The sequence below is a fragment of the Theropithecus gelada genome, chromosome 2 (genome assembly GCF_003255815.1).
Source record: "Theropithecus gelada isolate Dixy chromosome 2, Tgel_1.0, whole genome shotgun sequence".
In the NCBI taxonomy this organism is placed as follows: domain Eukaryota; kingdom Metazoa; phylum Chordata; class Mammalia; order Primates; family Cercopithecidae; genus Theropithecus; species Theropithecus gelada.
In genome coordinates, this window is record NC_037669.1 from 88,010,487 (window position 1) to 88,036,003 (window position 25,517).

Below are 25,517 nucleotides of genomic sequence, written 5' to 3' on the forward strand. Positions count from 1 at the left end.
CTGGAGCTCGGGGATGGGGCACATCTGCACAGCTGCCTGGGGAACATGGGCAGGTGCAGAGGAGGGAGGACTTAGACAGGGAGAGATGGGAGTGGAAGGCGATGAGGCAGGACAGTGGTCAGGAGCACATGCTTGGGTTCCTTTCTGTAAAGGGGGTGGCGATAGGCCTTCCTCATGGCTTTGTGAGGCTCTGATGGGAAAAGCCATATAAGGATTATAACACAGGACTGGGTATGTGGTTTGTGCTACATAAGTCCTGACACTGGGTGGAGAGGATCTCTAGGTGACCCTGGCAGGGTCCAGGCCCATCTCTGATGGATCAGGAGCCTGGGCCTGGTGTTCATGGGTATAACAGCAGATGCCCTCTGGGAAGGGCCTCAGATGCCATCTCCAGCTCAGGGTCCCAAAGATGTGGCCTGATTGGCAGTGCCAGGACTGGCCTCATCATTTAAGGTATGAAGGGAAGAAGGACATCTTAGAGGATAGCGGTGTCCAGAGTCTGCTGGGGCTGGGGGCTGGTGTGCCCCATGTGCCCCAGTGATGGGTAGGTGTCTGGCTGTGCCTGGTATCAAAGTGGGGGCTGGCATCAGAGTCGGGGATGGGTTGCAGAGATTGAGTAGAAGCAGAGAAACTGACCTTGTTGGGGTGGAGGGGCCAGCTGGACCCAGGGATCTGGGATGTGAGAATGGCTGAGGTCACATTCTGAGCCCCTATAATTGAGGGGGCCACAGAAGATAAAGGTCCACAAAGCAGCCAGAGTGAGAGGTATGAGCCCCGTCTCCCAGCATGGGAGAGCTGAGGAGGGCAGAGGCTGGAGAGCGAAGGAGAGTGGGGTCTCGTGAAGAGGGTTGTCAGGAGGTGGAGCGATGCAGAGCAGCCGAGGAGTGGTGGGTACTGGGGAGAGGGAGCCGGGGTCCTGGAGGAAGCAGGCTTGGTGGAGGGCAGGGGCGGATCTCCATGATGGCAGGGTTGGGGAGGTGTGGGTGGACTCAGATGAGCCCCAGGGGCCGAGTCCTGAGTGGAGCTGAGTGTGTGGGCTGACAGGCCCTGCTGGGAGATTGCAGTCTGCTTCTGGCCTTGCCTCTTATGACACCCTCTCAGTGGGCCTGCAGTGTCTCATCCCTAAGCCATCCCTAGTGTAGATTGGAGGCTTAGCGGGATTTGGAGTGCCCATAAACACAGCCGGTTCCCCCTGAGCTCCCTGCTCAATGCCATGGCCAGTAGTGGGTGTTCACAGGATAGCAGACTCATCCCATAGCCTCTAGGCTGACCCTTAGGGGTGCAGTGAGCCAGGTTGATCTGAGCTCCCTGGGTAGGGGGAACATACCTCTCATCCTCTCCTGACGGGAGGACATGACCAGGTCTGCTCTGGTCTTGGGGCTCCCCAGAAAACCTCTAGCTGAAACTAAGGGGAAACCCTTTACCCAAGTGGCTCCCCCACCCCGATAGGTGCAGTAGAATCTCTTTGTAGGCTCATTCCCCAGGAAGGGCTCCCAGTACTCTGGCAAAAGATGCCTGATCTGCTTTCTGTCCTGATCCCTAGGAAACCCAAGGGAAACCTATGGACACAGTGTCATTCAGTGTCTCCCCTAGTGACTCTGGATGGGCAGCAGGCACTTCCAGAATGGCCTTCTGGTGTTGGAGGCTGATGGGCTCTTGTGAGAGGATTTGGTTAATGATACTGCAGTGTGTGGCTAGCAAGCCCCAACCTGCTTGTGTCCAGCCATCCATGGTTGTGCTCTATGAGGGCACTTCCTGTTCCCGCTAGGGTTGGAGTTGAAGCCTGCTTGGGGTTTGGGGCTATTGGAGGCAGCTGGAGTCATTTGTCTTGCGCTGGCTGACTCTCCTGCCAGACAAGGAGTTTCTTGGCTCTAGCCTATCACTGCAGAGAGCAGTTCTGATTTCTCAATTCAGCAAGGAGTTGATGGACTGGTGGAACCCTTTGAATGCCAATCCCCGTGGTGATGGGTTAGCTCCATATGCTCTGAGCCCACGTTAAGACTGTTCAGGCATCTGAGCAGCAGCCCCCATCCCAGAACCTGTAATGTGCTTCGTGGCTTATAGCACGTGCAGGTCCATTATCCAGTGACAGGCCTGAGTGGCCAGCAAGGTAGGTCTACTCTCCATTTCACAGATGCAGAGCATGCAGCCCACAGTCACACAGCTGTGGGTCTGAGTCCCCAACTCAGGGCCTTTGAGTCTGGCATTCTGTTGACCGTCTCACGCTGCGCTCCTTGCACTTCAGTGACTCTAGTCATTTACTCCCCAGGCTCCTTGGGAGAGGTGGTCTCTTTGGCTGGCTGTCAGCAGGGCTAAGAACTCATAGAGTCCCACGCTCTCTGTCCATTGGTCTTTAGTGCACCCCTGCACCCCTGCCTGGCCTCATACATGGTCATGGAGGGTTTTGTCTTTTTTTTTTTTCCTTTCAGAGATGGGGTTGGGGTCTCACTGTATTGCCCAGGCTGGTCTTGAACTCCTGAGCTCAAGCAATCCTCCTACCTCGGCCTCCCAAACTGCTGGGATTACAGGCGTGAGTCACCGTGCCCAGCTGGAGGGTTTTAAGTGGTTGCAGCTAGCAGGGCAGGGCTGTACCCTGTAATTGGTGTTTTGAGACTAAAAGGGTTGATTGGGGTACAGTGGTGCTGTCCCACCTGGTCTAGCCAACCTACTCTCCCACCGTCCTGAAGTGAGCATTTACACAGCATTTAAAAAGAGGAGTGTTTTAGGTGTCCTTTGCTGCTGGTATCAGAGAACCTTTGTGGTATGAATCCAAAGCCTCTTGTCAACCCAGAGCCACCATGTCACTGGTAACACCAGTTGCACATCGCAAGAGACCACCCTGGGGAAAATGAGTGGTCCTTTTGTGGAAGGATGTTAGGGTGGGGCTTGGCCCTGGCATGGTCTCCTCCAGAGAGGTACCTCCTGCTTGGGCACCCAGGCTTTCTCTGGGCCCTTGGCTGGTTTGGAGCCCATCAGGTAGTGGGCCTAGATTTGCCCAGGCCTCTACATGCAGAGTAGCATGGAGTGGGTGTACTCAGGTCTCTGCTTAGGCCACCTGCTGCCCACAAGCTGTGACTAGTTCTTGGTATTTGGGAGCAGGGGCTGTGGTGGCCTCGTCCCTGGGCCCCTGAGGATCTGTAGAAGTTTGATGTTGGTGTATCTCTGACCTGGAGTCAGGGTTCTCTCTTTGGGGTGGAGATGGGATAAGAGCCACAAGCTCACAGCTGCCATCCAGGTGGCAGTGTGTGTCATCACTGATATCTGCCATGGAGCCAAGAAGAGGCCTGCGGCCTTGGACTTGACAAAAAGTGGATCATTCTCAGACATTTGGCGCTCAAGGCATCATGACCGAAGGCTCATGCCCTCATGGGGCAGCCTAGCCTCCATGGTAGACTCTCGTGCAGGGGTGGTTCTTACAATGACGCCTCCATAGACTACCCACTCTCCACCACCTCCACAGAGGCAGGAGGAGTGAGAGTGGAGGCTGGCGTGGCCAGTGGATGAGGCAGGAGAGCAAGTGGGGAAAGGTGGGGTGGGTCCTGGTGTCTGGGGCATCCCCCAAAGCCTGGTATGCCAGGCCAGCCCCTCTTCTGGAGTAAATGGTTCTAGGTGTTTCTACCCAGGCTTGGGTATTCCTGACATTTACGTGGAGTGGGGCTTCTGTTGCCCTTCCTCTGGGAGAGATTCTTTCCCTTGGATGGACTTGACCAGGTGGGGGCCCCTGGTGTGGCATCAATACATTGACCCTGCCACCCTGGTGGTGCTGGGAAGCCCAGAGCTCCCTGAGCATGCCTTCCCTTCTGCACCATCCTGCCACCGGCTGTTCCTCTGCCAGCTTCTGGTCAAGGAGGTGTGGGGGTGGCCTTCATCCCAGTGCAGACTTTGTGGTGGGGGCGATCTCTGAAATCTGCCCCCGAGAGCTGGCTTCAGAGACCCCACTGGTCCCTCTCCAGGCTGCCTCCTGGAGATCCTGGCACTTGGAGGGTGTTGTTCAGATATAAATATCATGTTACGTAAAACCTTGGCTGTCTCCCCCTAAGTATGCCTGGTAACATGTATCCAGACTCCCCGGCACATCAGCACATCAGCTGGGCTGGCATCTGAGGGACTGTGTGCACCCTGTGGGCCTTGTTGAGGGCCGTTTCGTGTTGGGTGTGTTTACCAACCCAGTAGTTCTTGCAGCCTCTCAGTGCTAAGACGATGGTTGGTTTTGAGTCTGCCTTTATGTTGGTGGCAATTCTGACTTGGCAGGGTCATGGTTATTTTAGCCCCACTGGTTTTCCTCATCGGGCCTGTGGTAATGGGAAGAAAGACACTGGGGTTTTCCTCAGAAGCCACCCTAGGAGGCTGTGATGCAGCTGATCCATGCATTGGCTGTGGAGTTGCTCTGTCCGCATGTAGACTGCCCAGGTCTGCCCCCAGCTTCACCTAGAATATGCTCTTGGCCTTGAGGGAGGGTTGTGTAACCTGCTGGAGCTTCTGGATACCCAACTTAAGCACCTGCTCACCAACCACTTTCTGAGTCCTGCTCAGTGCCAGGCACTGAGTTGGGAGCCAGGGACTCAACACCGCCCCTGCCTGATGGAGTTCATGGTCTCATGGGAGATCCAGATGTGAGTCAGATAGTTGCATGTAAATGTGACGAGTGAACCGATGGCAGGCTTATGGTGTTTTGGAAGGACAAATGAAGGGGGTTGCCCTAATCGGGAGGCCAGGGGAGGCTTCCTGGAGGAGGTAGCTTCCAGTACTAAGCTTTAAGATCAGGGAAAGGGGAGGGCAAGAGTCTCCCAGGCCCACTGGAAACAAGGAGTAAAAAAGTTCTGTGACTGGGGGAATTGACACAGCTGGGGTGGCCGGATCTTGGAGTGTGAGGGACACCAGAAAAGATGATGGGGTTAGGCTGGGATGATAGGGAAAAGAGAGTCATGGACAGGGCCAAGCTGTTGAGTAGGTGACGTGGCAGGACCTGGGGTTACATGGAACATAGAGGGCAAAGGAGAGGAACATCCGTGTTGGCATTGGATGGCTCACTCTGCAAAGGCCTCATGTGCTTAACTTAGTAGCATCCCCACAGCACCCCTTACACATGGGTGCTCTGGTACAGATGGAGAAATTGAGGCTCAGTGTAGTCAAGATGCTTGCTTAGGATGGATGTGGTGGCTCACGGCTGTAATCTGAGCACTTTGGGAGGCCGAGGCAGGCGGATCACCTGAGGTCAGGAGTTTCAGACCAACCTGGCTAACATGGTGAAACCCCAACTCTACTAAAAATACAAAAATCAGCTGGACAGAGTGGCACACCTGTAGTCTCAGCTACTCAGGAGGCTGAGGCAGGAGAATCTCTTGAACCCAGGAGACGGAGGCTGCAGTGAGCTGAGATCGTACCACTGCACTCCAGCCTGGGCGACAGAGTGAGACTCTGTCTCTCAAAAAAGGTCATGGGGTGAGCGCAGGCAGGAGGCTTGGGGTTGGAACGTAGTCCTGACTGGTTCCTAAGAGTGTCTTAGCTTTCTGCTCATCTGCCCCCACACATGCCCTCCCTGTATGGCAGTGGCATTGTATTGACATTTCAAGGGTTTTATTTTCCATTTGGTTTCTTTAAAGAAAGAATATATCAGATAGACCAAAGGCTATGTTTGTATGTTTGAGTGCTCTATTCTGCTCCAGCTTGACCGCTTGCTGTGGGAGAGGATGGAGGAATCGTCTGCTGCCTCTGGTTTTTGCATCCGTTTCTGTCTTCCTGTCTTCTACTGCCTGCCCTTGGCTCTGAATGGGCCTTTTCCTGTTCTTTGATTGTGCCCCTCTCCTGGGAAATCCTTGTTGGGTTCCCCACAGCTCTTTTGAGCAATGACCATCCTGACCCAGCCCCATCAGGGCTGTGCTGAGCCTCAGTTGGCCCTGATTGCCTGTCCCGGGCTTCAGCTGTGCTCCCTGTGCCTCCCAGCCAGCACCTGACTGATGTCCTTCCCCTAGTGCACAGTGCTGCAGTGAACGGGCTCTCTTTCCACCCGTCGGGAAACTACCTAATCACGGCCTCCAGTGACTCGACCCTGAAGATCCTGGACCTGATGGAGGGCCGGCTGCTCTACACACTCCACGGGCATCAGGTGAGAGGTGTCGGCCGGGTGCTGAGTGGTGTGGAGTGGTGGTACCCTCACAGTCTGGGCAGTGGGCAAGATGCAGAAACAGGCTTGTCACCCACACAGCCTGCAGGGAGATGGATGGAGGCCTTTCCCTGTGACCTGGGCAGATTGCTGGGCCTGGGACTGGTGCAGCTGAGAAGGATATATAAGAGTTGAATTGGTCAGGGGTTGGGGGCTGTATCTGGGCATGGTTAGCAAGCTGACCCCTAGGGGCCTGAATGGAATCTATCCCCTAATGGCCTCAGCTATCCCTTGGTCCAGAGGTTGAGTTGAGCCTTGGAACCCATACTCTGAGTTGACATCGGGGTTTTCTGGAGGCCCTCGGACTGGCAGACATCAATGTGTCTGGAGACCGAGGCAACCTCAGGTGTCTTGCAGAGGCTGAACCGAAGAAGGGAAATCCTCTTTATGTTTGTTGTTTGAGAATTCCTGGAATGGAATCAAGGAAGCAGAGGCCTCCTTTCTGAGTGAGCTTCAAAGCAGCCAGTTCCCTGGTCTCCCTGGGTGGGCTGGGCCCCTGGGGGCCGGCTGTGGGGAGTAGGCCACATGCAGTTCTCCCCAGGAGCTGGCCTGGCTCCGGGCCTTTCACATCTAATACTCCGACTAGGAAGTAGTGTCTGAGCCTTCGTGACCAGAGCAGTTGTCAGAATGTCTCCTGTTGGGGTGTAGTCACCATGCCCACTTGGGATGGGAGGTCTGGAGTGCATTGAATTCAAGTTTGTCTCTAATCTGCCTGCCAGGCTGAGGGAGGCCCTGGGGGTGCTTATGTGTCTTGGACCATCAGCTAGGTGTGAGGTGTCTAGCCTGGTGCTTTCTGAGCTGTTGTTTGTGTTTCCACTGCCATCTGAGTTAGGGCACCTGGGGGCCATTTGACTATGACTAGGGGTTGAGGACATAGGCCTTTTCTTCTGGTTCCTCAGGGCCTGGAGGCTGCTTGCTGCCCCCAGCCTTGTTGTGACCCCTTGCCTTCCCTGTCAGAGACATATCCAGTGCGCAGGACTAGTGGGCCTGTTCTCCCTAGGCCAACACATCCAGAGGGGGTGGCTGCTGGCCCTGGTGTAAGCCTGTTCACGAGCCAAGCCCTTGGACAAGCCAGTTATTCAGATTCATGTGTTACTGTTTGGGATCTTATGCCCAGGAGGGCATTTGCAAATCATGTGAATGCTGCTACCATTCCTGCTCCCCTAAAAAAAAAAAAAAAAACTCAGAAACAGTTTGAAACAGATGCCTATCAAGTGATCACCTCTTTTTGTGAGTGTTCCTTAAATAGCTAACTCACGCTTAGTCTGAGAACACTTGAATGTGGGATCTAAAATCTAAAATGTCATTCCTGGTGTTCTGGCATCGCATCCGGCACATAAACGAAAGCTATCGACATTGTTCTTTCTGGGAAGTGAAGCAAGGACCATGGCACATTCCCTTGTGTGGTCGCTTGTCTGCTGTTAAACCTAGAGAAATGGGAACCTGGCCGAGGGACAGCTGATGGTTTGGGGTGTGGATAGGGCTGGGTCATTTCTTCTTCAGGGCACCAGGCTCACAATGCCCAGAGGAAAGGAGAAGACAAGAAATGAACCGACCTCTGTTCATTTTGCCATCTGTCTGTTTGTTCATTCATCATCGGCTCTCTAGCTCATGGGTCTGGGCACCGGGGATAGGAAATGGATGTTATAGCTCTACTTCCTGGGCTTCCTGGCCTGGGCAGAGGGGGACTCCACAGGGAGGCTGACAGAGCTGAAGGCAGCATGAGACAAGTTAGGCTGGCTGAGAGGTAGGCTGAATCTTAGGAAGTACTTGGAGGGCAGGTGAAGGTGGGTAGGCCCTGCCCATCTCCCAGGGTACAGCTCAGATGAAGGTGGGAGTCAGGGTATGAGCCTTGAATTATTTTCTGCTCCCAGCCCCCTAAACTCCCTATCAAATACAGGAACTCAGGATTGATTTACCACAAGTTTTAGGGGCTCTTTGTCTTGGGATACTGATGACACCCAGCCCCTCTGTGGGGCACTTCAGGTATCCAGGTGTAGGAACCCCTGGGCCTGGCTTGCTCAGGGTTCTGCAAACTGATTCCAGAAGACAAATTGCCCAGGGCCACCCTGACTCTGCCCCTACCTCTGCACTTGCTTTAATCCTTGCTCCTTTCTAGAGGTTGATTCTCTCCCATCCCTCCTCTTTAAGACCCATGGTCAGACCAACCATGCATTCCAACTGGTGGTGGCAACTCAATACTGGCCTGGGTTGAAAGGTCCCGCTGCGGACAAACCTGGCCCGGTTCCTGTGCCCCTCCCACCTGCAGTGTGGGTTGCTGCCTTGAGAGAGCTTTCTTTTGGGGTCCTTACTAATGATGTGCAGCAGCATAATTGAAGAGCCAGGCTGAAGGCTGAGGTAGGGGTGTGAGTGTGTTAGCACGTATGGGGCAGGGATGCCCAAGCGAAGGCCTTATTTACTTCCAGCAAAGACCAGCTCACCTCCATACCACAGCCTGGCACCCCGGGACCCAGGTCTGCCAGGGTTTGTTGTGGCTCCTTGTCACGCTTAGCTCTGCCCCTGGGTTTGGAGTGACTCAGAGTCAGCTAATGGGCTAGGTGCGGTAGCTCACGCCTGTCATCCCAGCACTTTGGGGGGAGGCTGAGGTGGGAGGATTGCTTGAGCCTGGGAAGCTGGGGCTGCAGTGATCTGTGATTGTGCCACTGTACTCCAGCCTGGGTGACAAAGCAAGACACTGTCTCAAAACAGAAAACCCTCCAAAACACAGAGTCAGCTAATGGTGGCTTCCTAAGGGAGCATAGTGCAATTAAGCAGCCTTAATTTGGGCATTTGGTTGAGATACAGGGTCCACTGACTGGGCAGAATACCTAGTGCTTATGGAGATCTGTGGCTAGGATCAGAGGCGGCTTTGCTCCAGCTGGGGGTAGAAATCCGTAGGGGCTGGGCCTGTGTTGTCATGCAACTGGTTCCAAGGATGTTCATGACTGTTGAGGGCCTGGCTGGGGGGCCACATCACAGGGGCCTGCTGACAAAGGGGCTGGGTTCCGCCTGGGCACTCTGCAGCAGGTGTAGAGTCCTCATGGGCTCCCACTCACCCAGACCTTCCAGGAAGAAGTGCAGCTGGTTCTTTGGTGACTACATCTTTCACATTCTGTTCCGGGAGGTGGCAATGTGGTGGGGTCCTGGTGGCCAAGGGCTTGATGGAGTGCAGCTGCTATCGGCCACTTCCTGAACTGTGTGGCTGAGCAGCCCGGGGCTCCTGAGTGGGTCTCGGGTGCCTGAGGCTTCTGTCCTATGGATAAGGAAGATGGCAGGTTGGAAAGCATTTTTTTTTTTTTTTTTGAGTCCAGGTGGTGAAAATGAGAGCTGTCTGGATTAGTAGGGCGTCTTGTGACTCCTAGTGTGCCAGAGCTGGGACAAGTACCTGTGTCTATGCAATTTCTTTTTTTTTTTGAGACGGAGTCTTGCTCTGTCGCCCAGGCTGGAGTGCAGTGGCAGGATCTCAGCTCACTGCAAGCTCCGCCTCCCGGGTTCACGCCATTCTCCGGCCTCAGCCTCCCGAGTAGCTGGGACTACAGGCGCCCGCCACCTCGTCCGGCTAGTTTTTTGTATTTCTTAATAGAGATGGGGTTTCACCGTGTTAGCCAGGATGGTCTCGATCTCCTGACCTCGTGATCCGCCCGTCTCGGCCTCCCAAAGTGCTGGGATTACAGGCTTGAGCCACCGCGCCCGGCCCGTCTATGCAATTTCTATCACATGTACATATGACTTTTAAAATTCCATTTGTAATTTCACTCTTGTTTCATTCATTCATTCATTCTTTCAGAGACAGAGTCTCGCCCTGTTGCCCAGGCTGGAGTGTAGTGGGGCGATCTCGGCTCACTGCAACCTCTGCCTCCCGGGTTCAAGTGATTCTCCTGCTTGAGGCTGAGGCCTCCCAAGTAGCCGGGATTACACAGGCACCCGCCACCACACCCGGCTAATTTTTGTATTTTTAGTAGAGATGGGATTTCATCATGTTGGTCAGGCTGGTCTCAAACTCCTGATCTCAGGTGATCCACCTGCCTTGGCCTTCCAAAGTGCTGGGATTATAGGCCTGAGCCACTGCATCCGATCTTCTTGTTCTTATTTATTTGTTTTTATTGGGGTAACGTATATGTATATAATTCACCATCTTTACCATTTTTAAGTGTACAGTTCAGTGGTAATAAATATATTTATATTCTCTTTTTTGCACCCCTTCATTCCCTGGCTCCCCTTCCCCATCCCAGCCCTGGTAACCACCAGTCTAATCTGTCTTCATGAGATCCACATAACTCCCACAGATGTCACTCTTGTGTTTAGCTCACAGGTCTGGGTAGGGAACCAGCAGGCTTATGTTGGCTTGTGTCCCCATCTCGCTGCTACATGACCCCATTCTGATCCAGCAGAAGGGAGCCCCATGAAACTTTGGTTTGGATGCAGAGGACCTGCTGTGTCCTCAGAGTTGGCTTGGGAGAGCTGTGGGAGAGAGGGCCACTGAGTCTTAGGGCCAGTGGGGCAGCAACTCCCTTGTGCTTCCATTTCTGCATCTGAGAAGTGGACAGTGTAGGCTGAGGGTGAGCAGCAGTGAGGTCAGCCACAGAGAGCTGCTGTGGGATGAGGCAGACCTTGACCCGAGTGTGGGGGCTCTGCAGGTGCCAGGAAAAGGGCCCCAGCCAGCCCTCTGGGGAAACTGTGGGGGAGGTTCGGGATAGAGAAAGGAGGGTCAGGGTGCAGTGCTGTTGGGCTGCAACTCTATTGTCTGAGTTGAGGCCAGACTCACCCCAATGTACCTTTCAGTTGTCTCCTAAGGTACAGAGAGCGCCAGGACAGAGGAACTTGCCAAGTGCCGGCTAAGATGAGGATCACCCAGTGTAGTCCTGGGTCTCCTGGGCTGGACCTGTGTGCTGGTGTTGAGGGCAGCTCATCAGCCAGGCATCAGCGTGCAGGTGGTTTGGTGGCTCTCTAGCACATGAGTGGCACACATCGGCCCATTTGAGAGGCCTTTTGTTTGGGCAGGCTCACTTTGTGAGAGTAAGGGGTTGTCTTAGTCTGTTCTGTGCTATTGTAGTAAAATACCTGAGACTGGGTAACTTATCAAGAACAGAAAGTTATTTCTCAGTTCCAGATGCTGGAAGTCCCAGATCAAGGTACTAGCGTTGGGGAAGTCTGCTGTCTGCTTCTGAGATGGGACTTGAATGCTGCGTCATCTGAGGGGAGTAACACTGTCCTCACATGGAGAAGGTGGAAGGGCGGAAAGGGCCAAACTCCCTTTGTCAAGCCCTTTCGTGAGTGCACCTAATCCCCTTCGTGAGGGCGGAGCCCTTGTGTCTCAATCACTTCCCAAAGGCCACAACGCTGTTACCTCGGGGATTCAATTTCTTTCTTTTTTTTTTTTTTTGAGATGGAGTCTCACTCTGTCGCCCAGGCTGGAATGCAGTGGCGCGATCTTGGCTCACTGCAACCTCCATCTCCCGGGTTCAAGCGATCCTTCCACCTCAGCCTCCTGAGTAGCTGGGATTACACGCACACGCCACCACACCCGGCTAATTTTTTGCATTTTTAGTAGAGACAGGGTTTCACCATGTTGGCCAGGCTGGTCTTGAACTCCTGACCTCAAGTGATCCACCTTCCTCGGTCTCCCAAAGTGCTGGTATTACAGGCGTGAGCCACCATGCCTGGCTGGGGATTCAATTTCAATATCAATTTTGGTGGGGACAAAAACATTCACACCATAGCAGGGGTGGACGTTGGTTACAAGTTTATTGTGGCCCTGAAGAATTCTGGTGCTTCTCTCTTGCAGTCCTGGCTTGGGGGGACTCGGGTTGACAAAGGGCCCTCTGCCTCTCAAATCTGCCCACCCTGAGAGGAGAGTGGACAGATGGGGGAGGTGCTGCCTGCAGGGTATGGTGCATTGCCCTCCTTCCGCATCCTTTGCCCTGGGAACACTAGAGCCTGCACAGTCACCTTTGCAAACATCTTTGATTGAGGCCAAGTGCTGGGATGTGTTCAGCTGGGGAGGTTACACAGCCTTGTCTGGTGGGGATGATACTTAGCTTTCTCAGGAAAACCCCAGTATTTTTAGGAACAAACAGTTTGTACCCACCCATTTCCGGTTTTGAAAAACTGTGGGTCCTCTCCCATCTTGTTTATCTGAAACAGCCTGAGCTTCAGGAGGGGAGGAATGGGCTTGGGCACTGGGTCAGATGATTCCAGTGTTGCCTCTTTTTCTGTGACACTGGGCAAGACCTTGACTTTGTTGAGCCTCTTTTCTTATCTGTGAGACTGGATCCCATTGTCTGCCTCATGGTAGGAGAGGACATGTCTAAATTTCCCAGCACCAGACACAGTAGGTCCTCATAGATGTTAATCACTTTCCACTTGAGCTCACGGAAAATGACACAATGCCATTTTAGGTGAGAGCTCTTTAAAAGGGCATTAGAAGTTTCTGTTGTGGACACGGTCCTGGTGATGCTGAGTGGGTGGGCAGTCTGTTTATCAGGAAAACAGGTCTGTGGGGGTGTCTGGTGCCTTAGCTGCCCCATTCCCGGCATGGGGCTGTGGCCTCTGCCCCGGGGTTGGAGGCAAGCGTGTTTCCTCTCCTGCACACCTTCGGAATCTCTCATGGGTTCACCTGGCTTTTACTTTTGCTTAGGGTTGTTGTCTCCCCAGAACATTTTGCTTTGACTTCTTTCGTCACGCAGCTCCTGGAATCTGTCCCCTGGAGGTGGGCTGGGGAGACTCCCCGACCCAGACTCAGTGTCCCCACCAGCTGCCCTCATGCGTTTGCTTTGCCAAGTGCCTTGGTGTACATGTCCATGTGCACTGCCCTTTGTCAGGCCTGTCCTTCCAGTCATCTCGAGGGCCTGACTCCTGGAGGATGGCTGGTGGATCAGGAAACCCACGTGGTGGCACTGGTGCCAGTGCCCTATTTGAGCTCTGGGAAGTCTTGGTCAGGGGGTATGACACGACTGTGACGTTAAGCAGGAGGAAAGGGAGTCCCTGCCTCTCACTGGATGTCATACAGACTTGGGTTGTCAGAGCTGCAATGGAGCCTCATCATCCCATCTCGCCGCCTCATTTTATAGAAAGGAACATTGGTCAGGAGAGGGAAGGGCTTCCCTACCAACTACCACTGTTGTTCAGAGCCTCATGCCCCATGTGAGGCCCTCACAGCCCCATGTGTGGCAAGCGTGGGGGGCAGTGTGCTAGAAATACAGATTTATCTTTCTGTATTTTCTGAAACATAATCCTGAGCCACACTTACTTGGTTTAAGTTCTCTAGAGCTATTTGGGAGAGGATGGTGGGCGGGTTGTGGGTGGGGAGTTAAATCTGGTGCTTGTGGCTGTGCAGTTGGTGTGTGTTTTGCTGTAGAGTGACTGAGCTGCATGCGGTGCCATGCGCCCCCGCCACCCTCCCCCCCGACCCCGTGTGGATGAGCAGCCCCTGCCCTGGACCCAGACCTGCAGAGGCGCTGCTGTCTGTGTTCAGGGCTATGCTTGGAGGCTTAGTTGGTGGGAACTTACAGGCTCAGAGTAGGGGACCCATTGGTGCTTACGGGGTGCTTGCGCCATGCTGGGCCCTAGGTTGAGGTTGGGAAAGCAGCAGCAAAGGGGGCGCACCCTCAAGGAGGGGAGGTGGCCGTGTGACAGTCGCTGGGCCAGTGGGCCATCCCTCTGGCCACCCCAGGTGGAGGGCAGCTCTGGGAGTGGGCCGCCCCTCCCTTGTTTCTTTGAGAGCTCTGTAGCTCCTGTCTAGGCATTTTGGAGGACCGTTTTGATGCTCAGGAGGGTCACACCTGGCTTGGGTGGTTGGACACCTCCTGTGAGAGGTGAGAGGACATGCAGAGAGAGAACGGCTCATTTACTTCACCCTAAGAAACCAAGAGGTCGGCCTGGCCCTCTGTCCCCTGCCAGCAGCCCAAAGATGAGGGCTGGGAGCAGGTGTCTTCAGCCAGGGCCAGGAGGTTACTCCCCATCCGTGGAGTTATGATGGCCTCCTATGGGCCCCACTCAGCCACGAGAGCCCAGCTCACAGCTGGTAAGTGAGTACAGGAGCCTCCTGGTGGGACTCTGGAAGAAGCATCCCAGTGGGCTGGATTGCTGTTTCTCTGCCTGAGCACAGGGGTCGGAGACCACAGCACTCACCCCAGAGGCCTGTTGGGCCTCCCCAGTTCCATTCTCTGTGTGATGTCCACTCTGCTTTTACCTCTGACTGAGGGGCATGTGGTGTGACAGTCCTATTTGTTCACTGGAAGACTGCATATGAGAGCCAACAAAAAAGATTTTGCAACTCTTGAGAGGTGGTGGTGGGTTTGCCAGCATAGCTGTTGTGGGCATGCAGTCAGAGTTCAGGCACACAGGGGCCTCCGAGAGTCAGGTGGGAGAAGGTGAGGAGGATGAGGAGAGCAGTGAGGTCAGCGTGAGCTGCCGGAGCAGTGGAGCGAGAGCCAGCACGAATGTAAAATCTAACCACCATGGGCTCCTTTGTTTTGCCTTAAAAAAAAAAGCTTTGTTGATACTTTGTTGTTTGAAGAAACTAGGTGATATGGGTCCTTTTTGGGTCTGGAAATTGGCAACGGATGGTGATGTGTGGTAAAATGACTGACTGTGGGTCCAGCCAAGCTCCAGGGCCAGGTATGGCCCCGTCAGCAGGGAGAGTAGCAGGGAGGCCAGGCTGCGTCTGGGTTCATGACTGGTGAAGCAGGACCATCTCCCTGAAGACTCTGCCTGGTCTTTCACGTTAGGGAGGGAGGCCCTTACTGAGCCTGTGAGGCATCCCTGCTGGTGAACCTGGCCTGGAGTCAGAGGGAGACCAGGGCTTCCCACAGGTGGACACTTCTGGTGGCTGGGGACAGGCTGGCATCCACACTGCTGAAGGCCCAGCCAGGAGCCGCTACTTAGAGGAATCCTCAGGGGTGTGCAGAAACACCCAGAGACAGGTCTTGCCTTTGGAGAGGATGGACTTGGCAACATCCCTACCCCAAGTAGATACCCTGATGCATGAAGAGTGATTGATTAAATAAAAGGAATAAGCCATCATGAGGGTAGAACAGTCTCCGAGAACATGTGTCATATCTGGCTGCTGGCAATGATAAGAAGAGACTCCTCAAGCACCTATGGTTTGGAAACTTTATTTTATTTTATTTATTGTTGAGACAGAGTCTCACTCCGTCACCCAGGGTGTAGTGCAATGGCGTGATCTCGGCTCACTGCAACCTCCACCTCCCAGGTTCAAGTGATTCTCCTGCCTCAGCCTCTGGAGTAGCTGGAATTACAGGTGCACGCCACTGCACCTGGTTAATTTTGTATTTTTAGTAGAGACAGGGTTTCACCATGTTGACCAGAGTGGTGTCAAACTTCTGACCTCAAATGATCCTCCTGCCTCGGCCTCCCAAAATACCGGGATTACAGCTGTGAGCCACCATGCCCAGCCTGGAAATTCTAGAATGCACTCCCAAACAACCGATGGACTGAAGGGGAAATTGCAGTGGAAACTAAACATTTGGAAGGGAATGACTGAAAATGTTGCATACTGGAAACTTCCAGGATCTATTGAAGGTGTCATCAGAGGCAAATTTGTAGCCTTAAATGAATTTATATAAAACCAAAAAAAGATTGAAAATACCTGAATTAAGAACTCACTGCAGGCGACAGCAGAAAGAATATAGAGAAAGAGAGCACCTTTTCTGTCTACCTCATGGTGTTTGAGGAGCACTGGGGCTGGGGAGAAGGAGAGAGCCTGGAAGGTTGGCAGGGCCCAAAGTGATCTGGAGCCTCCAAGGCTAGGCCCTGAAGCATGTCAGCAGTGGACCATCTCTTTTACAGTACATGTTGGCTTTGGCCCACAGCAGAGCCCAGGTGTTCTCTGTGCTGTCCTCTGAGTGCCCTGGGCTGCTAGACAGAGGAACAGGAGGCTTTGTGGAAGGTACCTGGAGCAGGAGCTGCTTGGTTCTCTTGGTAAACAGGCACTGTTAGGGAGGACAAGGACTCCAGATCCACATAGCTTATCACTCGCTTCATCCCTGGAACTTCCTGGGGCTTGGTCTGGGGAGGGAGCGCTAGCACTCCACTCCTTATCTGCAGGGCTCCCAATGCCTGTGCTCTGGTCCTGACCCCTGCTGAGCTGAGGGCTTTGTTGGTTCTGCTGCTGTTGCTGCTGCTCTGACTCCACCACCTTTTCCCAACTTGGCATCTGGTGGTTGAGCCATGACAGGAAAGGAGAGTGACCTGCAAGTATTTGTCCCTTAGTTACTGTGACCTCTTGGAAACCTGCCATTACTCAGTGAGCTCTGGGCAGGCAAAAGGCCCATCTTTTTTGACATTCCGGCTGGGCGCGGTTGCTCACGCCTGTAATCCCAGCACTTTGGGAGGCTGAGGCGGGTGGATCACGAGGTCAGGAGATCGAGACTATCCTGGCCAACATGGTGAAACCCCATCTGTACTAAAAATACAAAAATTAGCTGGGCATGGTGGCGCGTGCCTGTAATCCCAGCTACTCGGGAGGCTGAGGCAGGAGAATCACTTGAACCAGGGAGGCACAAGTTGCAGTGAATGGAGATCGCAGCACTGCACTCTAGCCTGGCAACAAAGTGAGACTCTGTCTCAAAAAAAAAAAAAAAAGGAAAAAAAAATTCAAAGTAGGCCAGGTGTGGTGGCTCATGCCTGTAATCCTAGCATTTTAGGAGTCCGAGGAGGGTGGATCACTTGAGGCCAGGAGTTTGAGACCAGCCTGGCCAACATGGCGAAACCCCGTCTCTACTAAAAATACAAAAATTAGCCGGGTGTGGTGGAGGGCGCCTGCAATCCCAGTTACTTGGGAAGCTGAGGCACAAGAATTGCTTGAACCCAGGAGGCGGAGGTTGCAGTGAGCCAAGATTGCACCATTGCACTCCAGCCTGAGCGATAGAGCCAGACTTTGTCTCAAAAAAAAAAAAAAAGTTCATGGCCGGGTGCGGTGGCCCACGCCTGTAATCCCAGCACTTTGGGAGGCCAAGACGGGTGGATCACGAGGTCAGGAGATCGAGACCATCCTGGCTAACACAGTGAAACACCGTCTCTACTAAAAATACAAAAAAAATTTAGCTGGGCATGGTGGCAGGTGCCTGTAATCCCAGCTACTTGGGAGGCTGAGGGAGGAGAATGGCGTGAACCTGGGAGGCGGGGCTTGCAGTGAGCCAAGATTGCGCCACTGCACTCCAGCCTGGGCGACAGAGTGAGACTCTGCCTCCAAAAAAAAGGTTCAAAGTAATGGAAAATGACATTATTTCTAAGAATCAACTAAAAGTTACCTGAAATTACTTCACACGCCTCTGTTAACCCCTTGGTGACTGTCCACCTGAAAGGGTATCTGAGTGATGGATGCCCTGCCCCCATCCTGCACTCAGGCCCTGCATGAGCAGGGGCCACACAGCCCGTGATGTCTTACACCTGGGATTTCACCCTCACTGATGTTATTGGGCATTGTTCCCCTATTAGTAAAAGTGGATCTATATTATCCTGGTTAATGGTGGCTTAGGATTCCCAGGGCTGCTGGGAGTGGGGCATTCCTGGGCCCTTGTAGCTCTACCTGTGTGAAGAAGTCAGGAGGACAGGTGTAGTCCAGAGGCTTTGTCTTTGTGTCCTCTCAGGCTTTGTTCCCTGCACTTGGACATGGCACCCTTAGGAAAGGTAGTGTGGTTAGAATGTGTTCCCCAAAGTTCATGTATTAGAAACTTGATCCCCAGTGTGGGGTTGTTGGGAGGTGGGGCATAATGGGAGGTGTTTGGGTCATGAGGCCATGCCCACATGTATGGATTAATGCCATTCTTGCAGGAGTGGGTTTGTTACCACGGGAGTGGGTTTCTTAGAAAAGGATGAGTTTGGCCCCCTTTTCTTTTTCACCCTCTCTTTGCCCTTCTGCCGTCGGATGACTCAGCAAGAAGGCCCTTGCCAGATGCTGGCCCCCTGATCTTGGACTTCCCAGCCTCTGGAACTGTGAGCCAATACATTTCTGCTTATTATGAATTACTTAGTCTCAGATATTCCGTTATAGCAACAGAAGTGGACTGAGGGTCACCACACAGACTGTTCTCTCAGGATTCAGTGGGTAAATGCAGGTGGTGTGCTCTGAGCACCTGAGTGCTCAGTGTTCATCAGTGCTGTAGTCACTTTTTTCATCACCCCTGTTATGAGCACCTCTGAGAGGAAGAGCCGAAGGTGGACTCTGGAAGCGTGGGTGGGCATACTCCCTGCTGTCCAGTGTGTCTGAGCCTCTCAACCTGCCTGTCTCTCTGGGGTACAAAAGTTGCCTTCCTCTACGGCCTCGGGTCCCTTTTCCCTCCCAGAACTTGGCTGGTCTTTTCTGGCATTGAGTGGAAGGCATCTCCCAGTATTCCTCTCACTGATGGGTCAGCTGTAGATGTGCTGCCAGAGCCCCTCTCATGGGCAGTTGGGGCTCTTGCCACTCCCTGCACTGGTCTGAGGGGACTGAGGTGGACTTGTTGACAGTGGTTGTGCTGTCTTCTAGGAGAGAACCTCTTTTATCTGATTTTGCTTGGGAATACCAAGTACTGGCCACAGTAAATGTTCGACTGGGAGGAAGAGATGGTGGTGGCTGTGGTCATGGTGTTGTAGCTAAACAGATGGTTACTCTGTGTACCTTTCTGGGATGGATTTTAGGTATGTGGGGAAGAACCCTCCTTTACTAGGAGATCATGCATCCCCCATCCCCCCTGGCCTGGACTGCTCCCCAGCCCTTGGAGTATGGCCTGGCATGTGCCTGGCATTCCCCTTCAGATGGTCACACAGACCTTCAGCATCTGGGAAGCCAGAGTGGGCACATCACTACCCATGGCCTGAACATAAGAAAAGTGAATTAGAGAGACATGTCATGTTGCTCTGCTGCCCAAGCACCTTTGGAAACCTCCTTTCTGTCACCTGTGCCCTGAACTATGCCCTGACTGCTTGAGCCATTGGCTCTTCCTTGGAGATCCTCTATTTCTCTGGTCAGCAGCTGTGCAGTGTTGGGGAGATGTTGGATGTTGGGGTTGGTCTGAGTCAAAGGGACCAAATTCTCATCTCAGTGCTATGGCTGGGGTGACTCAGTGCACCTCCCTGACTTGTGGTTTCTTACTGGAAAAGTGGGGATGAGACCAGCCCTGGAGGGCTGCCAGCACAGACGGTCCCATTCACTCATCTCTGTCACCCACATTCTCATAGCCTGGCCTTGTCCCTGTTGTAGTGCTCAGGAATAGAGGCCTGAGCAGTGGTGCTTGCACCTGGCCACAGGCAGGCTCCTGGGCTACAGGTTATGGAGGACTGTGGGCTGAGTGGGCTCTCGGTCCTTTATCCTGCTGCTGCTTTCATTCAGGAACGTCTCGTTTTCTTCCTGTGCATTTAGAATCGAGAATGACCTTTGATGTGTGTTATTTTTTGTTTGTTCTGCCAGGGACCAGCCACCACTGTTGCCTTTTCAAGAACGGGGGAGTACTTTGCTTCTGGAGGCTCTGATGAACAAGTAAGTAGAGAGCAGTCGAATGAAATGGTGAAGAAAGGAATCAGAGCTGATTTCTGCTCAGAACCAAACAGGGTGTTTGGGGGATGAGCTGGGTTTCGCCAGCTTCCTTGGTGGCTTTCAGCGACTAAAAAGGCCCTGATGGAGCTTGAGGTGGGTGTGCCCAGATCCAGGGCCCTTGCCACCCCAGAATGGCCCTCCTGCAGGTGCCGACGTCATGGCCGCATCTCAGAATCCTTACTGCTCAGGCTAGCATTTAGTGGAAGGAGACTGGGCTATGGTTGTCGTGAAAAGTTGTTTTTTTAGTTCTTTTCCTGATTCTAAACAAATAGATAATGATTATTATTAATATGATCTTACTGCAGGCCTGGGAATATGGCCAATGTGACAAGAGCTTCATACCTCATTTAATTCTCGTGACATCTCCATGTGGGAGATGAGGCCCTCTCATCTCCCCATGCTGTAGATGAGGAAACTAAGTCCCAGCAGATGCTAGAGCTGGGGCAGGCACCGGGGCATGTCTCACTTCAGAGCCATTCTCCTGCCCTGGGAGCCTCTGCTCTGTCATCTGCTGTCCTTTGCTCCCAGCCCACTTGGACACTGTTTGAGGGGTCAGCATTTTCATTATTTTTGGCTGCAGAGAGAGGACATTGTGAAGAGGTCCTATCATACCTTGTCACCCTCTGCTCTGAGGCTTCAGCCTGTCAGCCCTGGTGCCTTGTGCCCTGATGGCTAATCACCAATGACCTGTCTCCTGGCAGGCACCCTGCTTCTAGGGCCTAGTCCAGACCCTGGCACTGGGGAGGCCAGAAGCACTGAAGAGTCCACCCATCAGCAGTCTTTCTCCAGTGTCCGCATGGTCCTCTCGCCCAGAGAACCACAGCCCCTGATGAGGCAAGGAGGAAAGAGTGGCTGTTCTGTGCCACTGTTGACCTGATGCATGCTGAGAATGTTTATTCCACTGCTGCCCAGTCTCTTAACTCTGGCTGCGCAGCCTAGAAAAGTCCTATTGGCCTACATGAGTCCTGGTCTCAGCCAAATCTACCAATTTTGGTTGAGTCTCTTCCAGTAAGGCAGAGGGTAGTTGGCGGCTGTTTGACCACAGCCTGGATTAGAGACAGCAGGCGTCTTCCCGCACCAGCACCAGTCCTGCTCTAGCAGACAAGGGAGGAGGAAGGCAAAAGGGACTCCTGAGCCTTCCCTGAGCGTGAGGCCTGGCTTATTGCTTAGAAGACGGGAAACTGGTAACTTCATACAGTAAATAGAGTCATGGTAGAATCAACTGACATAGTAGGAGAGGCAGCCTGGTGGAAAGTAGGTCCAGCAGCGCTGCCATCAGCTCCCAGGCTGCCTGTTTAGTATCTACTCTGAGCTTTTTCGGAGTGACACTGACATTGTCTATTTGCATTCATGATAACCACTCTACTATTAGGAATTTATTCATTTATTCAGCAGTTGGATTTGCACAGTGATGTGAAGACCCTGTAAACAAGGGTGCGTGTGTGCTAACGTTCTATTTGTAAGGTGATATGTGCACGACCCTAGATGCCATCCATGTGGGAGAGGAAACAGTGGAGCTGCTCAGACAGCGGTGAAGAGCCTCCTGAAGAACGAGGTTCACAGCTGCATCCTGACAGACAGGGATGGTGTCTGGGGCACATGGAGTGTTGATCTTGTGTGGATACGGTGGTTTTTCTGTGGCCTCAGGTGACCACTGGCCACACACTCCCCAGTTCTCTGTGACGCCCAAGCCAGCCATCCTGGAAGTGGCCCTGGAAGCACACCGTCATGCGTGTCCAGCAGCCTCCAGCAGGGAGCACTCTTGCTCCCCAGCCAGGTGCCTCCCTCAGCTATGTTCAAGGAGCCGAGGGACATGGTCCTGCTAATAGGAGGACACTCGGAATAGGACGTGTTTTTCGTGGCTGAGTTAGCCTTGGGATGACAAGTGTGTTGCTGAGTACTTCCTGTGTGCCCGCGTCCGCCAGACTGTCTCCTGTGAGCCTCACAGCAGCCCCGTGAGATGGGAACTAGGCTCATCCCTGTCTCGCAGATGCAGGAACTGAGGCACGAGGTTGAGTCCCTTGCCTTGGGCCATTCAGTAAGGCGTGTTCTGGCCTAAAGTCCATGTGTTAACCACTTCTCACAGTGTAACAGGCCAGGCCACCGCCCGCAGGAGCTTCTATTTTAGTAGAGGCAGATGATAAACAATGAAAAGTGACAAATGGATTAAATAACTCCCTACTCTGATGCTATGAAGGAAGTAAATAGAGGGCTAGATTTTAAACATTCACAAAGGCCTCTCTGAGAAGGTGGTGCTCTTGAAGCAGACACTTCAGCCTGCGAAGGAGCCAACCCCATGAAGCTCGGGCCTGTGACACCCTAGGGAGATGAACCAGCAAGTGCCAAGGCCTGGCGGTGTCATGCTGCAGTGATCCATCCTGGTCACATCCAGGTCCTCTTGAGGCCTGTCCACAAAGCCTGCTCCCCAGGGAGGTGGGGTAGGTCCCGGAATGGAATTGGGGTGTCAGGTGGGGACCACTGTCCCACCATGGCTCAGAACTTTGGGCATGGCCTCTGAGCCCATTTCCTCAGTGAAGGGGGATTTCCTCAAATCCCTCTTCCCACTGGCAAGGGGATTTTCTCCCCCTGACTTGGTACGCCTGTTGGTTTTGGCAGGTGATGGTTTGGAAGAGTAACTTTGATACTATTGATCATGGAGAAGTCATGAAAGTGTCGAGGCCCCCAGCCACACTGGCCAGCTCCACGGGGAATCTGGTAAGTGGCTTGGCAGGCATGTCCTGAGCTCTGTGACTCTGGTGGGCTAGGTCATGGTGAACAGCTCTGGGCTTGGAGATGGTGAGGGCAGAGGTTTAGGCCCATCTCTGGAAAGGGACCCTAGTAAGATCTTGTCATTTACCAAATACTTTGGAACTTGTGGTGCTTTGTTTTCCATCTAGAGTGAGCAAATAAGACACAAAGAGGCTGTTAAGCAAGCTGCTGGGTGCCCCAGCCCTGTGCCATTTGGTGGGAGCGTGTTTCCATGGCCTATGCTGCTGTTTGATTGAGACCTCAGGAGATGAGAGACCCGTCCCATACTGAACCCTGGGCCACAGGACCCAAATGTGGGGCTCCTAGAGGGTTCAGGGCCTGAAGCCACAGCTGGGACAAATGGGAAAGGCCCAGCCCTGTTGCTCTCACTTCCCCCCCTTTTTTTTTTTCTAACCATGGAGAGGAAGTTCCTCAGCCACAAACCATTTTTAGTACCTTTGTTGGTAAAAGAATATTCAATGTTCCTGAATTTAAATGGTTAACATTTTTGACAAATATTTGGGGAAAAAACTGATGACTGATACAGTCTTATTAAATAAGGTCATATTCAGCTTGGACTGAAATAAATATTAAAGCCACGGTTGTGGAACCCTGAGGGTTTTAAGCTCCTATGGCCGTAGGCTCTTTAGATGTCTCTCTGCTGGACCATAGAGAGAGTGTGGCCTCCCCCACACGGATACTGGCCCAAACAACAGGAAGTGGCTCGCCCAAGGCCTCCAGCGAGTCAAGGCTGGGGCCCAGAATAGAACTAGGAAGCCTCCTGAGTCTGTCCCGGGGCTTCTGTGGCTGCAGCAGATAGATCCCCCATCTCCCCACCCCAACACATATACATGTCCCCTGTTTTGTGTCCTGGGCTGCCTCTAGGCATTGGACCAGTTGGGATTTATGGTTTTTCTTACAAGGGTTGCCGTCCTGCCTGGTCCGTTGGCTGTCCTCTGTACTTGCTAGTCTGTGGCCAGTTTTCAGCTTTTGGGTTTGTTGGGGGATGACTGGGCTGCATGAGACACTGCTTGCTGCCAGTTCATCTTCCACCCAGAAAGACATTTCACACTGCAGGGTTGGGGTCCCCTGGGACCCAGCAGACCTCTAGGTCCCTGCCCTCTTTCCTGTGAATCCTTATCTATTGGGCACTTCTGGTGAGCCACAGCCAAGGTCTTTTACGCTCACTACCCTGTTTATTCCTTATCTCATCAGAATGAGTGGGTAAAGGTACTGCTCAATTCACAGATGAGACACCTGGGGCTTAGTCACCTTTCCCAGATGCCTGGAGCTGGGGGCCCACCAGGCTGACCCCTCTGAGCAAAGCTAGAAACTGCAGGTGGCAGAGGACTGCTGGCTGCTTTTCCCCATTTCAGGGGAGGGCACTGACATCTGCCTCTTGGGAATGGTTAATATCTGCCAGCTGGGGGAGAATCCCATGTTCTTACAGCTATTAGGAAAATAACTTGGATGAACTGCTCCTTGTTCCTTTAGTCCTGGCTCAGCGATGGAATATGGAGCACCTTTGCTTCCCAGAGCTGTGGGTAGGGGAATCCCAGCATGGCAGGATGGGGCATGAGTGGGTGAACAGCTCGGCAGTGCTCAGGGCAACCACTTGTTCCCATACTATCTACAGGCTCACGTTGGAGTTGTAGTCACAGCTCTGCCCACTGGCCCTCACTGCATGGGCCTCAAATAGGGGAAAGGATGTTGGTCCTGGGGTCAGAGAACTGGGTCTGAACCCTGGGTGTGTGGCCCCAGGCAAAACACGTGGTCTTCCCAAACCAACATTTCCACATGGTACCTGAATACCTACGTAGGCAGGCTCTGACGAGAGCTTTGAGACCCCCACCAAGTGACTTGTTAATCCTAAAATCATTCTTGGTTGAGATCAGACCTCTTTCCTTATTTGTCACAAGCCTCTCTGAGACCCTGAGTGGACGTTAAGTCCTCTCCAGACACACTTTCGCTGACACATACATGCCATGTGATGTCAACCTTCAGGACTTCTCTGATCTCAGGACTTCCAGGCCAAGAGGAGCACTAGGTTTTTAGTTTGTTTTGTCTTGTTTTATTGTGATATATATATAACACAAAGTTTACCATTTTAACCATTTTTAAGTGTACAATTTAGTGGCATTAAATATATTCACAGTGTTGTGCAACCATCACTGTCTATTTCCAGAAGATCTTCATCTTTCCAAACTGAGGAGAGCTACTTTTTATAACACTGTTCAGTGGTTCGGTTTTCTTCTGAGATAGGAAGGGAAGCTGATGAGTGTGTTCTCGCCCTTCTTGCCCAAGGGCTTCCCTGGCACTGAGACAGTATCTAAGGACTGGTTCCATGACTGGCCAGAGTGTCTCAGCCCCATAGGGAGCCCAGGAGCACTGCAGTCGTGTCTCAGGAGCTTGTGAGTCCAGTGAGCCTCTGTCCCTCCAGCTCTATCCATGTACTGGCCTTCCAGTAACCCAGGGTTTCTCACCCTCAGCACTATTGATATTTTGGGCCAGATCATTCTTTGCTGTAGGGGGCTGTTTTGTGCATTGTGGGATATTTAGCAGCATCCTTGGCCTTTACTCACTAGATGCCAGTAGCATCTTCACCCTCCCACCAACCCAAGTTGTGACAACCAAAAATGTCTTCTAGGCCAGGCATGGCGTCCCACACCTGTAATCTCAGCACTTTGAGAGGCCGAGACTAGAGGATCGCTTGTGCCCAGGAGTTCAAGACCAGCCTGGGCAACACAGCACGATCCTGTCTCTACAAAAAAATTTAAAAATTAGCTGAGCATGGTAGCACTCCCCTGTAATCCTAGTCACTTGGGAGGCTGAGGTGGAAAGATCACTTGAACCCAGGAGTTGGAGGCTATCGTGAACTATGATGATACCACTGCACTCCAGCTTGGATCACAGAGTGAGACTCTGTCTCTGAAAAAAAAAAAAAAATAGTCTTCTGATGCTGCCAAATGTCCCTCTGGTGGGCAGAATTGTCCCCAGCTTAGAATCACTGCAATAAGTCTTGCCTCAGTGGGGCGCCCAGAAAAGAAGCTGACCTAGCAGTGGGAGGAG

The 25,517-nt window shown here is 52.9% G+C and overlaps 1 protein-coding gene across 3 annotated transcripts in view; it reads left to right on the forward strand.

The window, feature by feature from the left end:
• Window positions 1-25,517, forward strand: part of POC1A (POC1 centriolar protein A) — an 82,403-nt gene that overhangs the window by 10,579 nt on the left and 46,307 nt on the right. For all 3 annotated transcript variants that reach the window (XM_025377693.1, XM_025377695.1, XM_025377694.1), the window contains exons 7-9: window positions 5,973-6,106; window positions 19,575-19,643; window positions 22,317-22,415. In XM_025377693.1, coding sequence (XP_025233478.1) covers window positions 5,973-6,106; window positions 19,575-19,643; window positions 22,317-22,415 — 302 coding nt within the window. The remainder of the gene's footprint in view (window positions 1-5,972; window positions 6,107-19,574; window positions 19,644-22,316; window positions 22,416-25,517) is intronic.